General features: G+C 28.3%; 2 protein-coding genes across 2 annotated transcripts; both read right to left on the bottom strand.

Annotated features, from left to right (window-relative positions):
• Positions 1 to 7,178: 7,178 nt before the first annotated feature.
• On the bottom strand, positions 7,179 to 13,787 carry LOC148230744 (retinoid-inducible serine carboxypeptidase-like). Its single transcript, XM_088195743.1, has 8 exons — positions 13,745 to 13,787; positions 8,500 to 8,732; positions 8,346 to 8,445; positions 8,161 to 8,291; positions 7,667 to 8,099; positions 7,521 to 7,598; positions 7,308 to 7,462; positions 7,179 to 7,238 (listed from the first exon to the last, which is right to left on the bottom strand). Exons 1-8 carry the CDS (start codon positions 13,785 to 13,787, stop codon positions 7,179 to 7,181), a joined length of 1,233 nt encoding a protein of 410 aa, XP_088051869.1.
• A 1,066-nt stretch (positions 13,788 to 14,853) lies between these two features.
• LOC148230743 (retinoid-inducible serine carboxypeptidase-like) lies at positions 14,854 to 16,837 on the bottom strand. Its single transcript, XM_088194302.1, has 9 exons — positions 16,712 to 16,837; positions 16,413 to 16,645; positions 16,256 to 16,355; positions 16,052 to 16,182; positions 15,671 to 15,995; positions 15,424 to 15,609; positions 15,286 to 15,363; positions 15,058 to 15,212; positions 14,854 to 14,975 (listed from the first exon to the last, which is right to left on the bottom strand). Exons 1-9 carry the CDS (start codon positions 16,761 to 16,763, stop codon positions 14,916 to 14,918), a joined length of 1,320 nt encoding a protein of 439 aa, XP_088050428.1. The 5' UTR covers positions 16,764 to 16,837; the 3' UTR covers positions 14,854 to 14,915.
• Positions 16,838 to 18,030: the final 1,193 nt, after the last annotated feature.

The following is an 18,030-nucleotide window of genomic DNA, read 5'->3' as shown; positions in this document are numbered from 1 at the left end:
CGTAATGTATATATTTCTTAAATACTTTCTAACTTTCCATGGGCGATAATAGTAAAACACATTGATAATGGTATACGAATGAACACACATTTAATGAAATGTAAATGTAAAAACCTGCGTATCTCTGTATTGTATGTAAAGCTGAGAATATAGCATTTTTTTATAATCTAGATTATGTGCTAACAACCATTCGGATTCTAGGTTGTACTTATCATCTTAGCTTAAAATAGTATTTATATGTTTCCAACCCCAGTGTCAGAAGTGTTTATTTATATTTATTTTTTACCACAAAATTATAGTTTAATATAATAAAGTAATTTTTTTTGTGAAACAAATAAAATCGTTACGTACGTTTATATTATATATGTTAGTTATAGATAAAGTTTTCCGTGGGTGCGTCCGTAGACTCCAGACATTTTCGAATTGGTTTCAACTCTGGATTCCAGACGTCAAACTAGACCAAAAGAGGCGAATAGAGAAGTAGTGACTTTTGCGATCAGAAATTGTCTCTTAAAGTTATGATGTCTTGAACTTCGAAATAAATGTTCAAATGTGCATGTTAGTAGAAGATGAGAGAAAATATCTAATGCAGTGTCTTAGAAAGTCTTGGATAAAGTCATTGTTAATTGCCTGCATTCCAATATTTATATATAATTTTAGTGGTATGAGCAATTACAAAAGTTAAAGAATTTTTTATTCAAATTTTCATTGGGCTTTAAAGCAGATTACAAATGGCCGTTTTAAAGGCAATTCCGAATACATGCGTTATCTATTCTTAAGACTTCTGTGACGGTTACTTGTGTACTTTGTAACTTAATCTGCTAAAAGGTTTTCCCACGGTGATGTTTAATTTTAACAAAGAAACTCATTTATGTTTAAGGCGGATAAAACCCGCATTTGTATGCTATGTGCCGAACTGGTCTTGCTTATGATTTATTCTATTATTTTAAGGGTTAAATTGTAAATATAAGGCGGTTCAATTGATTAACCCTACATTGACTAACACGATAAAAGGCTACATAATATTCTAATAAACAAAATAAACATAATTAGAATGCTTTTTCAAGTTGTTTATTCATTATCTGATATAGCGTAAAAAAGAGAATAGGATTTTTATAGCCAGATATATTCTCATTCGACTTTAATCAATAATTGTACCATTATTTTTAATGTTATATAAAAATTAAATGCACTATTTGAAAACAATACTACAAAGTCCAATAATACGCTGAATATTTTTCAATACATTTGAGAAAAATTACGTTTAAAATTATATGCAAACGACTGAACACTGCAAATAAATAGGTGATAACAACAATAAGCTTAATAATATAGACAAAAGTACATTTCCCTGTATTAAATATTTTTTGTGAAAATATTCTCTTGGCATAATAAATAAATAGGTTAAAATATGAATAAAACAATATTTGATTTATTAAATTTTAGCGAACATATACAAAACCTAATGTATACAATATTCAGGTTAATAAATCTGCTGTCTAAACATATTTCATCTGCTATTTATTATGCTATGATTCGTGGTCATTTATTATAACTAGTTGTTGTATTGTAGTTTGTTACTAAATATAAATTATAACAGGGATTATAAGTATATTTGTATAAGAATAATAATAAGTACTATTGTATAATTTTTTTAACATAAAATAAATCATTATATTTATTTAATAATACTAGTATACACTGTCACAATATTGGATATATAGAAGAGATATAGCATATATGATATATTGTTTTAATTTGACTTGCGTTTTAGCCAGCAAATCGATATATTTTTTAACTTTTAATAGTTTTAATAGTGTAAATTTATTGTTTCTAAGTTAATTAAAACAATATAAAGGTACGCCTATTATATATTTTCTATATATATTAATACAATATTGTGACAGTGTATCTATGTATTACCAAATAAATGTAATGACTTATTTTTTGTATACTTATATTATAGCATTGTTTATATTATATAATATACTATAAGTATGCTAAAGAACTGTCCTAGTCTTATCCTTTTAGAACTGCGTTTGTCATGAAAAGCTCTAAGATTTTCTGCTGTTAACACGTGACATGTGTGCTTACAATTCGACATATTATAAGCACAAAAGGCTTAACAGCAATTATGATATATAAGCGTTGTTAAATAATGTATCGTTGCATTATTTTAAATGTCACTTCTATCTGTATATCATATTTTAGGAATTATTATTAAAATTATCATTTAAAAAACATATAAAGTATAATAATAACATATTACATAATTAATTGAGTGTACTAACATATTGGCCAAGACTAGATAACCATTGTTATGGGTACGGTTAACATTTTAAAATTCATTTCAAAAAAGGAGAATGTCAAAATCTGTTTCGAAACAGCTTGTTAAAAAAATAATTAAACATCATAAAGTACATATTTACCTATCTTGTAATAAAACCCATACAAATGAACGCATTTCCCTACTATAACTATTTATACATACATACATATATCGTGTTGAAGCGTCGTTGACGAGAACAATGCTCGTCGATAGTGTCACTCCATTAATCTCATTAATCGACCCAGGCATTTAGAGCTAGAATTTGAGACGTTCTGAGAGACGCGCTGTTTGATTCAATTAGTGTAAACGCTCGACTAAATTTCGATCGACAAGTCTTTGGTACGATAAATAAATGGCCAAAAATAGGTTTTTGAAAGCTGAGGAATTACAGCTAGGCTTAGCACCAGTGGCCGCGATAAAATTGCCTCAAAACAACACAATGTACCGGACGGACTCACAGAAAATATATGTACCTAAACCCACTCTTCGATTATATGAAGTAAGTCCGAATAAGCTGGCTAACCGAGTTTCTATACACCTTTCTGAAGTTCTCACTCTGCCGACTCTGTGAGTAATCCCGAACAATGACTGAATCCGGTCTGATAAGTTACCATCCCACTCTGCTCCTGGCCGCAACTTTTTCTCTGGTACAAAAATCCGATCGATCCGTTTTAAAACGGATTACCGACACAATACAATGGTTCTTACTGTTATTTTAATTTAGTCCATGGATTCTTAAGCGTATCTTGAAAGCATACTTTTAAAAATATGTCCTAATATTCATAATCGTGGAGCAAGTAAGAATATAAATTAAAGCGATATTTTACTCGGTTACGTGTGAGGCGTGTCAATTTTTTCTTCAGCCTAAACCTTACCAAAATTGTTAATACTGTATTACCATTGATTCAGAAATTAAGAAATAATTTATATTTGGCACTGGGCAAATAACAATGTATGTTGTATAACTGTTAATACTTTCTGATTGATCAGTAACATATATAATATTTTTTTTCCTGACTCAGAATAAGTGTCCCAAATATTGGATCACTGCTGTTTACTACATTTATAAGTAATGTAAGCCAGTAGGATAGACAATTGGCCAATATTACAATTTGATATAATAGCTAAATATTGATCTGAAAGAGCTGGGTTAAAGTCAATATGGATCTTAATATTTTAAATTTTATTGTGTCTAAGAGATCGGAATTAGTAATGATTATATAATTAAAATTAGTAATTACATATTTCGTTTTCTAAAATTTACCTAATCTTACAAACAGAACTTCTAAAAATATGTAGGACGTACATATTGTAAACCACTTCAGCTTATAAAAAATGTCATAAATTTTTTAGAAAAAAAAATTGTTTCCTTAGACTTTTTTTATTATATCTTATGTTATTGTTTTAAATATATACACAAATTTACATTGCGATTATTTTAACTTTCGCTTAATCAATATTCTGACCAGCACGATATACAAAATCACTGACTATTGACCTGAAAGATCTATATTCGAATTGCATACGAATCATAGTGTTTTTTAATTGTTATCGAATCTGGGAGATTGGAAATCGTGATTATTAAATATTTATAATTCCCATCCATTATTAAATATTAACCTAGATTTTACAAATCTCACATATGAATATCATAATGATTAATTAAAATCGAGTTAGGTTTTACATATTAAGTATTAAAAGCTCTCAATAATTAGCTAGCTCATAGAGAATATTTAAAATGTATAAAATATTACTAATAAGGTAGTAAGACAGAGTTTATGATGAAAAATGCGACAAAAAAATTAAAATATGGATCGGATATATAAAATTCTAATACCATTAAATGTTTATATTTATTAAAACTCTCGTACATTTTATTTTATATAATTAAACCTTTTTAGATAGTACTGAGTGTCATCAAGCATTGTACTTTCCAAACATTAGTTTTTATCCAAAGCACTCACGTATGTTGCGATCTCGAACATAGTTACTATGCTAGCAGGTAGATGGTCTAAGAAATCTTCAATTAGTACACAGTTGATGTATTGAGTATTTTCTTTTATGGTTAGGTAAGAGGTCTGACAAGTTGTTTATTTCTCTTGCATAATATTTTAAATGGTCGTTTGAATGACGTCATGGCTTTTTTTTTAAATCAACTGTTTTTTCAACTTTTGACAAATTATAAAAAGCCTGTAATTTAAGAAGTTTTCTTCATATGATATATTAAAATCCATCCAAATTTATTTTAAGCAGAGCCATTAAAAATATCAATCTATTTGTATGCTTATTATTATATAAATTTCTATACACTATTGTGTGTAATACATACATACATAAGATACTAAATAGATTACAATCGCACATGAGTGACGTCTACACCGCAAGCTTGTGGTGCTTAATTTCGACTGATGACGTCATTAGTACCGACGCTAAGTGCAGGTGTGAATTTGACTAGACCGCAATGTCATTGACTAGATTTGTTTAACTAATCTCCTCTTAATACTATTCATTGCGGGACTTCCCAAATGAGACGCATCATTGCGAACAGTGGTAATTTAATTAATTTTAGCAAAAATAAACACTCATCACTGGGTTTAAAGATATGGTAGTCATTCATTATTTCAAGTCGTACGTTGTGGCACGCTCGACCACTCCACAAATAACTCACTTTGTTAGTTACTTCTTTATCCCGAACAATAACAATTAATAACGCTTTCCCGACGAACATTCCTTGAAATTGTTTGTTCAAGAATTCAGAACCTCCATTTTCTATTCAGTTCACGCTGTGCTACCCTCTTTCTGGCGATATATGGACGTCATCTGCCTAAACTTGATACCCTTTCGTTAGTGCTGAGATTTTTGTAGCATATTTTAAATTATGTTAATAGTTTTAAAATTATTATATAGACATTGAATTGTGCAATAAATTGTGCAATTCTTGTTACAATTAAGGTACGACTGGCTATACATTTTTTTCGTAATAAGGAATACTTTTTTTTACATATTTTTTGAGAGGCAAATAAATAAATCTCATAAATTGTTGCCACATAACACAACACCTTCACTCAGTATTCCACTTAATTTTGATTTGATAATAAATTGTATTGATGTTTCTCCTAGGCATATAGTGCCTGAGAATATCTAGTTCATAGCAAAATAAGTCTATGAATTATTATTCTCACGCAAAAATGTATGCTGAACCTATGCATTAAGAGTTCGCTACTTAAACAATTAAAATAGGGTCTACTTTTACGACGTCTCCGCGGATGCGTATTATCAAGTAGAGTATGCGTGGTTCGAAAACGATCCATGATTATTCGAATTACTTGCTCAGATGAACGTTAACATCGACCGTAAAATTAACGTAGAGCACACAAGTAAACCACGACTTTCGAAAAAAAATTGCACAATTTGCAAGTGTCGTTCTGACGTAAATTTATTCATGGTGAAATGGCAAACCAAACTGAGTACAAATCAGCTGTTAACTGGTAAATTGGCTGTTGCTGGAAAAAGTGTTGCAAACTCAAAAAACAAACCTCAAAAGCTAACACCCTTTAGTTGGATCGTATATGATAATTTTTCTCGGCACAGAAGGGCCAATGATATACCGTTGTGAAATTTGAGGTAAGCCTCAAAATGACTTTGTTAAATAAAACGAAGTATTGGCATTTCGAGGTTGCGGGTTCGAGCCCCGGTAGTGGCATTCGAATTTTCAGTTATTAAAAAACCATACCATAGAATATTCATAAATAAGAAAAAACATTAAAATGTTTGTTGCTTGAAATTCCATTCCAATTGTATAGTTTTATATTAGTGTTGATTAAAATTAACTTTCAATTTAAATAGAATTACATTTATTTTTCTGCTGCTTAGAAATATTTAAATGGTCGATTCTATCTACTCACTAGATCCGTCCCTTGATAATTGCTCCATAACCACGACCGTGCACCTCAGCGACGAGAATTAATTAGAAAAAGATTAAAAAAGCATCTCGTGCTAGACTCGAGCAACTTGGAAAATCTTAATTTAACCCATGAATAAATTAAATTAAAGCTATATTGCCCGGTTGAAACTACAAACGGTCCACTCCTCGTCGACCATGAAACTTTTCCGCTCTCCCACGAGAGCTTGTCAACAAACGAAAACGTCTCTAATTAGCAATTTCGCCAAAGAATTCCGTTCTTTGTTATTTTCTGCTGCTTTTATATTTTTCTTATTCTTTATTCTAGACCAGGGCAATTCGTCAAACGGTATTTCCCTTAAGAGTTTTTTTTCTGGCAACTCTTTTACAGTTGATTCAAGATCTCCGGTACGTTCGCTCAGAGGCACAATGGAAGACGAATTAATTTCATTTATCACTTCATTTACAGTCATTCCTGAATTAATTGAGTTTGATTGCTGCCCCATGGATTACAACGACGCCTTTATTTAACATTGTCGTTTTTACTGTTATAAAACAATAGATTAAACGACCGCAGCTTAAGTCATTAGGGGAAAATACAAAGAGTACAATTAGTACATTAAAAAACTAAATTATGATATTTGGGTAATTTATTAATTTAAATTGACTTCATATTATTAGACATTTAACAAATAATAAAAATAAATTCAAAACATTTGACAATAGTTCTTTATAATTATAGTAGATAATATTATACCAATTAGTCACTCAATAGTTATTGCTTGTAAAAATAAAAACGATTTAAAATACTTAGATTATACTTATAAATATCATATTGTACCTATAAATATTAATTTAAAAATACAACAATTGTTAGGATAAATCTTTATTGTGCAAACAAAAAAAAACATCACTACACAAACTACGTAACATCATATAATTATTGATTTAAAATCCAGTCATGGTTTTAAGAAAAATTCTGGCTCCATTAGGATTATCGACAGGTACCTAAAATTATATTTTCACAATATTAACAGGTATTTGTTATTTCATTATTAAACATAAACAATTACTAACTCTATGTCCAGCATTGTTGATCCAAAAAAAGGTAAACTTTCCCGCTGTTTTTTGGTAACCTTCCAAAATATTGTTAACATAAATCGGATTCTTAGACGCTTTTTTGAACTCTTTAGCTTCATCCCAGTTCAACTTATCAACCCAAGCAAGTTGACCTATTCATATAACACTTTTAAACATATAATTCATTTTTATGAATAAAAAAAATCATACCTGGTGTATCAACTATCAAATCTAAATTTCCATTATATACATGAACTTTCAAAGAAGTTTCCTTTAAAACACTTTCGACTGTTAAATATTAAATTTAAATATGAATAAATAAATGCAATTATATAGCTCACTAATAAAAAAATAACCTATATTAATGACTGGTTTCATGAAATCTGCACGTAAATGATCAAAGACAGCACTTGAAGATTGGACCCAATTTACATTTGATGGTATATTCAAGGCTTTCTTTACTTCCCTGTTCATTAAATTAGTTATATCAACGTCAGGTTTGCTTCCTGGTTTAGTAAGTATGTTGTAGAAGTCAACTCCGTTAGTATTAGTTAATATAAGTGTTTCTGTATTTCTCCACTCAGCTGTAGCTTGCTTATATTCGCCATCATCAAAAACTTGTTTTACGTAAGAAGCCTGTTGCATAATTTCCGTCTCTTGGTTTTTATCCACAAGGCCCACTTGATATAAATAAGGTGCCCAAGATAACACAGAATCAATGGGTGATATCCAAGAATCTCCCATGGCGACACCAGAAATATTGCTTTCTATATTTCCGGCTTTCATTTCCTATAAAACGTGTTTTTATTATATAAATTGCTGTGAATATAAAATACTTCGATATATTTACATCATAAAGTAACTTTGAAAACTCAATAGCCATTTTCCCTCCATAAGATTGAGCGTATATATAAAAAGGAGTCTTTTTAAATTGAGGTAATTTTATGTAAAAATCTTTCATAAGTGAAACCAAATCTTGAGCTGGAATTTTTATTTTATAAAGGCTGACATTTATAAAATATCATGCATAATTACCAATTCCTGTATTATTGCTGGTTAAATGCGATTGCTTATCTACGTAACTAAATCCTGTTCCAACTGGATTGTCAACGAAAAGTACATTAAAATCTTTGACCTGAAAAAAAATATTTTACACGATATTATCGATATAAATATATAAATGACTTACCCAAGTATGTTCTCTATGTTTTAGGTTTTCATCTAATGGTCCAACTTCTTCAAAATTTCCAATGCCTGTAGAAGATCCTCCTGGACCACCTTGTAGCCACATTATTAAAGGTCTTTCTGAAGAATCAGACACATTGGCTGTGGTGTGAAATAACCACCAAAACATATGTGCACCTTTTCTCACATCTGTATATCCATAATCTTGTTTTCCAGAACCAAATCCTTTGTTACTGCCTGTATATGATTTAAATTATTATTTTAATATAATATTTATATTCTTTAATTAAAACAACTTGATTGCTTTTATTATAAATATAGTAAAGTAAAATATATGTATATTTCCCATTCACATTATATGTAAACAATTTAATGTTTATGTAGTATGTAAAACCACACGCTAATTTAATATATTTTTAAATATTAAGTTTCAGGAAAACATACTAAAAATAATTTAAATTGAATTATACCTTTTTAACATACAATGAAAAAATTGCCTTGGTAAATAAAACCCTGACAAAAAATCACACATCAAAAAATGCCTTCATACAAAAATCAGTTAGGGTTAGGGCTTATTACAATTATATAAAAAGCAACTTTTTCACTGCTAACCTAGATTTTTTATACGAAAGCAAGTATTACATTTTTTTTAATTGTTAAAATTCACATTTGTGTTATATATTTTAAATTTTATTACCTCATAAAAATTTTTCTTCAATCTAAATTACGAATTTAAATTAATGCAAAAAAATTTCATTATTATGACATTCATTTTATTAAAAACTTATTTGTACATAGTATTTTTTGACATACTTTATAGAATAAAAATAAGGATATATATTTAAAATTTCAAACCTATTATAAATATGATTCTTTAATATAACATAAATAAATTCTATCTTGATAGGAAATTGATATTAGAAATTATTATATTAAAATTCATATTCTGATCGATCGAAGATTGGGTTTTCTTGAATTTAATTATCTTACAAATAGAATTTTGAGCATATTGTATGATACAAAAACTTTTAAAATAAACTAAGTTTAATTAATTCCTCGAATCATAAGAAAAAGATACATTTTTAAACCTTGGTTAGCGATCTATATCATTTTATTCTGAAATATGTATATCTATCGGGTTGATATGAAGAAGTTGCCGTTTTTCAAAAATATTTTTAAATAATAAATAAGTATTCAATTAATTAAAATATCCATAAATAGATATAATCTATTTGTTACAATATTAATCCTATTCCTATATAATTATTCAAGTTTATAATAAAAAAACTCATTAAGTAATGATTCGACATTTTTTACAGCTTTTTCTTAAATATTTAAACAAAAATAATAATTGCTAAGTGAAAAGTCAGAGAATGATGGACTATGTTAAAATGTGTAATTGGGCAATAATAAATCTTTTTAAGTCAGCTTTGACCACTAGTTGAGCGTAGTTTGTCCGTGGAATAAAACTTGTTAAACCAAAAAGACACTACAATTTTTTATCACGTCTTTTCTTTACATTAACATTTATTTTTGGTTACTCTAGTTGCAATTTTCATTAAAGTCAATAATTCTTATTTTTATTAAGGGGTTGTTATATGACCTAAGATAGAACGAAACTGACCTAAACTATGTAGAAAATATGCCATTTATAAAATGTGCAAAGTCCAGAGAGATAAAAAATTCTTATATTCCCGAATGGAAGGTTTTCACTTCATCGACAAGTTTTGAAGGCAATGAATGAAAAAACTGTCCTAGAGTTTTTCATCCCTTTGATGATAAATCACTTGAGTGCCAATTAAAACTGCAATTTATGAATGTTTTTGCACTTTTTTTATTAAGTATATATTTCTATCAATTTATACAAAGCAGTTAATCAAATTAAAATATTTATGAGTAAAGAAAGACGTGGAAAAAATATTCAACTAGCTCTAATAAAACGAATAAAATACATTTGGGCTACAATTATTATTCATACAATTATTAATTTAATATAAATATATTTACCATAAGCATTAATGATCAGGCTGAAAGTCAATAAAATATTCTTCAACTCCATTGTATTAAATTTATTGTAGATGGCTATAAAAATATAACTTCATTTAAAGGTAAATAATATTATCATATATTAAGATGAACCAGGTGTTTGTTAAATATTGATATTTTTTGTATATTTACATTTGATCATCGAGAGAAAGTTTTGTGTGTAGGTTATCGTCTAAAACCAAAACCAGCAAAAGCGTTTTGTGCTGAAAAATTTTACACCAAAAACTCAAATATTTCCCGCATAATTTTCGGTCGAAAACTCTTCGTTCGGCATCAAAACGTTTATAAAATTTCCATATTTCATCCCGGCTAACCTCTGGATTGTGCTGGTTTCCCACATGAGTTTTCCAACTTGATAAAAGCGCAAAGTTGAGCAAAAGATTCCCGGAATACGCGAGCACGAGTTGAATATTAAACACAATTTTGTTTTTAGCACACAAATGCAGAAGCAATACATTATATGAACACGTTAAATACAAAACACTCATTCTATAGAACAAAAATTTAATAAAATTGACTAATTTTAAATAGAATATTTAAAAACACACCAGAGGCAAAACTTATTGTGCTAATAAGTAATGAAAAAAACATTAGCAAAATGTTACATACATACTGAAAGATATATTTATATTTTCCGCAGAGCACTGACAATAAAACAGTTGCTAGTGAAGTATATGCATTGATTATATATAACATTATTGGAATTCACAATAAAATGCAGGGGTTTTAACTGTTTTTAATTTAGATAAAAAAAATAGAATATATGTATTATATTAAATATGTTATGCATAAGCCATTGCATTTTTTACAAGAGATATTATATATTATTTTCAATCTAAATTGTATCTAGAGCAGTAGCTGCTATTCTAAATTTGCGATACAAAACTTGATTTAGGCAACAGGTAGATTGCGTCTATACTTATTTTAAAAAGGCTTTTATTAATATTTGTCATGACTTTCTTATAACAAAACTAGGCTCATTGTTTTTATTAATAAATGTATCTTTAAATAATACATAATCTTCAAAAGTTTAAAACAATGTTTTATATAAAAAGCTATACACGACATCCATATTAGTATCTAAAATTATAATAAGACAATACTGTCATTATTATATATACATATAACATATAATATATCAAGAAGTGGCTAACTCAGGAGTTCGAAATTTGCACATTAATGACAGTTATGAAATGCAATACGCTTGAATATTTTGCACAGACCGTACAAGTTAGTACCTGCAGAAGTTGAACTTTAAATAATTTTATGCAAAAGCTCTCGGTTATCTCATATATAATGTATTTCTAAAAATAATATATTGTATGTACATGTGTATCTACATGCAGTGGTCAATATACATTATATTATTTTATAAAATACACATATTTGAATACATTGTATATTTTTTCTTTTCGAGTTGGATAACTGTATTATTCAATTTGAAAGGCATCGCACCTCAGTCTCCCTATTTCAGAAGCACGACGGGTTTTGAGTTAGTATCTCGGTTCTCGGCGGTTCAGACCTGAAAGTTTGCACTTCTGAATCTAATTGAACATTTTAGAAGCCGTATTACCATTTAAATAATATTATCCCGCTTACGAGGTAGGAACATGAGGTGTTCCCGGTGCTCCGACAAGGAGTAATGAGATCTGGTTGCCGGATAAATTATACATAATCTCGTGGGAGGTGTTTCGTTATCGCCAAGAAGGCATAATATTGTAGGAACAAAGAAAAAATATGGATAAAATCGAAATTTCGCGTGAAAACTTCAACGAAAACGGCGTTTTCTATTATTTCCGCGAACGGTCTATAAATTATTGATGAGGTATGATAGCAACGCGAGGTGCGAATAAATAAAAAGAGTATTTTTGACTCAATTTATGATTGTAAAAAACACATAAGAAAACTTTGTTACTAGAAATACAATAAAAAACTATGTATTATATGATTATATATTAATAATAAGCGTTGCATTAGATTAAAATTCAACATAATATAAATTTGTAAGTCTGAGTGCTACTCTTGGTGTATTCACATACATCAACTAATTTAAAAATAGTTAATTAAAAGCAATAAACATGCTTACCGGCATATATAAAGTAAAATAATAAATAGTTTTTGGTTCAAAGTTATAAAAATACATTTTAATCAGGTATCATATTTTCTTATATATGAAATATGTCTAATTTATAAATTCATAATAATTTAACGTAAGGGTGCGAAAAATATTGCAAAAAATATAAATTTCCGACAAGTGTCTTAAAATTAAAAAAAATGCAAATATTATTGTACCTTTGCTATCACATTAAAAAAATTAAAAATTATTACTATAAGTACAACGCAATAATAAATTTGTGATCATGTGCAGATAAATGTTAAGGTAAATATTATGATTAATAATTGATTAAATAAGTGCTTGTGACAGAAGAAACAAATATTTATAAAAGGTAATTCAACAATAAATTAGTTTGATGATTTAATTTTATTTTATTATTTAAGAATTCACTTTATCATTAATTTTTTTTTCAATAAAGCTGTTTTTGACATAATTTAGTTTATCAATAGATAGTATATTGGACATGATGCTAACTAAAATTTAATTTATTAATTAAAAAAATAATTTTTACAATAACTTCAATAGTGTTATCGATATTTCTTTATAAAAATATTTTTTTTGTTATAGCCGGACTTATTGTGAAAATCACGTGCATTAGCAAATTATAAACAATACAATTCTAATAGGTACTAGTAATATTGACGCACTGAGCGTAAGAAGCAAAACGTCTTACGTATTAAGTCATATACAATACCATCCGCTGGGTAAAAATTTAAGACTCCAAATTTATTAGTTTTAAATCAATGTATTATATGTACTTTGATTTTAAATATGACTATAATATTTATTAATCTAAAATAATATACATAGTGATATATTTGATTAGTTACATAGATAGTCTTAGAAAGAGACAAAAATCGAACCATGGAAATGATTTTTGTAGTCTAACAAAATATTAGTATATACATCATTTTCTGGTATTAATATAGACATATAGTATATTATTGTCAATTTCAAATGTATTAATAATATTAAGGACATTGCAAAGTAGCACAAAAACATTCTATAATGGATTTTCCTTAAGATAAACGTGGTCTTCAAAACAAATTTGTAATTTAAAACGCACAACCCTAGCTCGAAGTTTCACATCCCATTTCTCTTCCGAACTCGATTTCATTTAAACCGACCATTAATGTTTGAAGGATACTGGAAATTTAAAAGCGGATCCTTCAGCTCGTCGGTGAAAAATTGCCAAAGTTTTTCGCACCGCTTTTGCATAATGGAAAAATATTAATTTCGATGATTCGACAACATCCATCTAGATGTATATTTTTGCCGAGAAATTCTCGCGTGCATTTCCTACCCGATCGGTCCCCTTATCTCCATCGCCATATTGTAATTACGCGAATTGTCCAACTTTGTTTTTGGCCCTTTTTTATTTGAATAACCGACTAAAGCTTTCGGTAGACATAAAAGTTTTTGCGAGCGGCCCGCATCGTCTATTCAATAGATGTTTGCTCATCATAACAAAACTTGTGCGATAGGGCGGATTCTTCTGCAACGATTTCGTCTATTCGAAAACTAAGATATAGCAGTCTAACTATTTCTGCTTTTTTGTGCAAACGAACTCGTATGAATACTAACTTTTCTCATTTTTAAAAAAACTTACTCAAGAGAGGATAGAGCAATTATTTGAGTTAACAAAACGTTCACAAATTGTTCTTCGTCCTGTGTATTCTATTCAAACTTTTAATAAATCCATATTAATAAACTCTATTGCTTGACAGTCTCTTTAATACATTAAATTTATTTTTAATTTTAATGTGCAGTTGACATAAATTCCATACATATATTTATATGATACTTAAAAAAGATTAACTATTATACATATATTTTTATAATATTTAAGACCGACCAAGTTAATCTGAATAGTTAAATTTCACGAAACTATTTATATGTCAAGCATACAAAAATGCAGATACAACTCTTTAAAAAACATTTATTAAGCAAATACACTAAGACATCAGGTTTTTGCACTTTAAAAAATATAATTATATCATTGGTGTTATTATTATATAATACATAAATTTTATTTTTTTATTTTTTTAAGAATTCTTCTCTATGTTACACTCTAACTTAAATAAATAAATGTTTATCTCTAATTTTAAATTTAAATTTAATCTAATTCTTTATCGATTAAAATTGTACATTTATACTAGCATTCGCATAATCTAGGATAAGGTAATAAAAAAAGTATTTCATTTTGATATTTATTAATAAAATTATAATTGAATATTTATTATATAACATAAAATAAATTAACTACCAGTCATAGCTTTTAAGAAAGCTCTAGCACCAGCGGGATTATCAGCCGGTACCTGCAATTAATTTATTTTTTATTTTATATAGGTGTTTGGTAAAAAATAGTATTTTATCTACAAATAATAAATAAAAACTCACACTATGTCCTGCCACGTTAATCCAAAAGAACGTAAATTTTCCTGCCGATTTTTCATAACCTTCCATTGTGTTGCTAACCCATATCGTTTTTCTAGGCGCTGTTTGGAACTGTGCGGCTTGTGCCCATTTTAATTTATTAACCCACAACATTTGGCCTATGAATATATTATATATTAACTTTATTACATATAATTTATAAAATATTATTTATTTTCAATAGTGGTTTACCAGGTGTATCTACAATTAAGTCTACATTTCCGTTATATGTATGAACTTTTAATGTAGTTTCATTCAATACGCTCTCAACTGTTAAAAATATTCAAAATTATTAAATATGTAGTAATAAATATATTATTATTTATTCACCTATACTAGTAACTGGTTTCATAAAATCTACGCTCAAATAATCAAATACAGGGCCTGACTGTCCTCCCCAATTGACAAACAGTGGTATATCCAAAGCCTTCTTAACCTCACCGTTCATCAATTGATTTAAACTTAAAGCTCTAGGGCTGTAGTATTTACTAAATGTCAATTTATCCCACATACGTTCTATAATACAAAAACATATTAAAATATAATGGTTCTTTTTTTGAACTGAAAAAATTCTTACCCATTATAGTTCTTTTATTGACATTATCATTAGAGTATCTCTTTGTTTTTGTCAATATATTGTAAAAATCAACACCATCCGTTTTCTGCATTATGACATTTTCTGTTCTTGCCCACTCTTTTGTGGCTTGAGCAAATTGTCCGTTATCAAACACTTCCTTTGTGTATAAAGCAGCTTTTAAAATTTCTGCTTCTCCCTTTTCGTCTACAAGACTCACTTGATACAAGAACGGTGCCCAAGATAGTGTAGAATCTATGGGAGAAATCCACGAATTTCCCATTGCTACCCCAGAAATGTTACATTTAATATTTCCAGCTTGAGCTTCCTGAAAGTATGAGTTATTATGTATTCATATCATTGAAATATGCGATTAATAAATACCTCATAAAGCAATTTCACAAATTCAATAGCCATCTTTCCTCCATATGATTGACCGTATACATAAAAAGGAGTATTTTTAAATTGAGGCAATTTATCCATAAAGTCTCTCATTACTTCTACTAGATCTTTAGCTAAAATAATAATTATTTAATTAAGTATTATTAATTTTTAATAATATATATTTATATACGAATAAAAAAATACCAATTTGTTTATTGTCTGTTGACAACTGCGAAAAATTTTCAACGTAACTATATCCAGTTCCTACTGGATTATCAACAAAAAGTACATTGAAGTCTTTAACCTAAAATTATATTTTATATTAAATAAGCACAAAAAAAACATACAATTATAGCAATACCCAAGTGTGTTCTCTAGGTTGCAAATTCAAATCTAATGGTCCCAATATTTCAAAGTTTCCAATGCCTGTAGAAGATCCTCCTGGACCACCTTGAAGCCACATTATCAAAGGTCTATCTGCAGAATTTGCCACATTAGCTGTAGTGTGGAATAACCACCAAAACATATGAGCACCGGTTCTGACTGTAGTGTATCCATAATCTTGTTCTCCGGGACCAAATCCTTTTTGTTGACCTGAAGTAATTGAAAAATAAGTTATTCTCTTTTTTAATTATTATGTTTGAAAGTGATTATATTTACCAGAAACGGTCAACACTAGAGCTAACGCCAAGAACACTACCTTCCACTCCATCGTGCACAGAATTAAAACAAATTAAAGCGATTGACTCAATTCTTAAGTATTTAACACAAATCTTTAATCGTTGATAAAGTATCAAGTAGAAAATCAAATTTCTGATTAATTTTATATAACACAACAATCGAGATTAGCAAATCACAACCGTTATAAAAATTATTTTAAAAAGAAAAAAGATATTCAGCAACTTGACATACGATTTTTAGTAATAAATTAACTCTGATATTATGATACTTATTAAAAAAAGGTTACCAATATGATTTCAATATAAGTAAATTGAATATGAAATTAAAATTTGATTTTTTATCAAAACATCTAAAAAAAACCCATTTGTTAATCGATAAAAGCCAGATTTACTAATCGTTATCTGTTTGAAATTATGTATTGTTATTTTTGACCTATAAATATAAGTTACATAATTTTTTATATTTTTCTCAAATGAGTACGTCCCCTTTAGCTACTTTTAGTAATATATACACTTATATTAAATTTGGCGAATATTAAACATATTTTAATGTTTTTTTTTAATTATCTCTAAAACTGTGAAAGTTCATACATTTGTAATTTTTAAGTTTAAAAATTCGTTCTATTTTTAAACCTATAAGGGCTGACGATTTTTTTAATACATATTCACACTGTCAGATTCCTACTAATAATTCAAATAAACTGTTACTAATCTTTTGTCTTACACCAAAACGGTGATAAGATCTCCCGATGCAGGAATTTAAGTAGACGTTGTATTGACGGACTCTGAGAAGAAATTCGACAATGTTTGTCATGAAATATTTTTTTTTAATTTTCGTACCTTGGTTAATCGGATAATTTAACCTGGTTATTCTCAAGTTATTTGAGCGATCGTAGACAGTTTGTAACACATAGTGGGCGATTGCTGAAAGAATATTTTACTCCTTTGGAGATTACTTAGGGATCTAACTTGGGCCCTCTGATCTTCACCACATTTATTAAAGACATAAATTCGGCAGTAACAAATTAAAGTTTATTTCTGTATGCGGATGAGTTTACAGTTAATTACAGTTTAATTTAGATTCTATATGGAAATGGGCTTTAATCGTACTGTGTCATTTTTTTCGATCCTTTTCGCATATAGTTTATCCCTACATTTCGGATAGAGAAACTTTTACCAATGATCTCGAAATCACTTTCAGAGCAAGTAAAGGTTCTCTATAAAAAATCTTCAAAGAACGCTTTTCACGTTTGCGATTCATTAGTTATGTCCTTAATGCCACTTAAGTTCACAGAATTT

Source organism: Plectrocnemia conspersa, unplaced genomic scaffold (assembly GCF_051122295.1).
Source record: "Plectrocnemia conspersa isolate PC_06_02 unplaced genomic scaffold, ASM5112229v1 ptg000010l, whole genome shotgun sequence".
In the NCBI taxonomy this organism is placed as follows: Eukaryota; Metazoa; Arthropoda; class Insecta; order Trichoptera; family Polycentropodidae; genus Plectrocnemia; species Plectrocnemia conspersa.
Note: the sequence above shows the minus strand (reverse complement) of the source record. Positions and strands in the feature narration are given on the sequence as shown.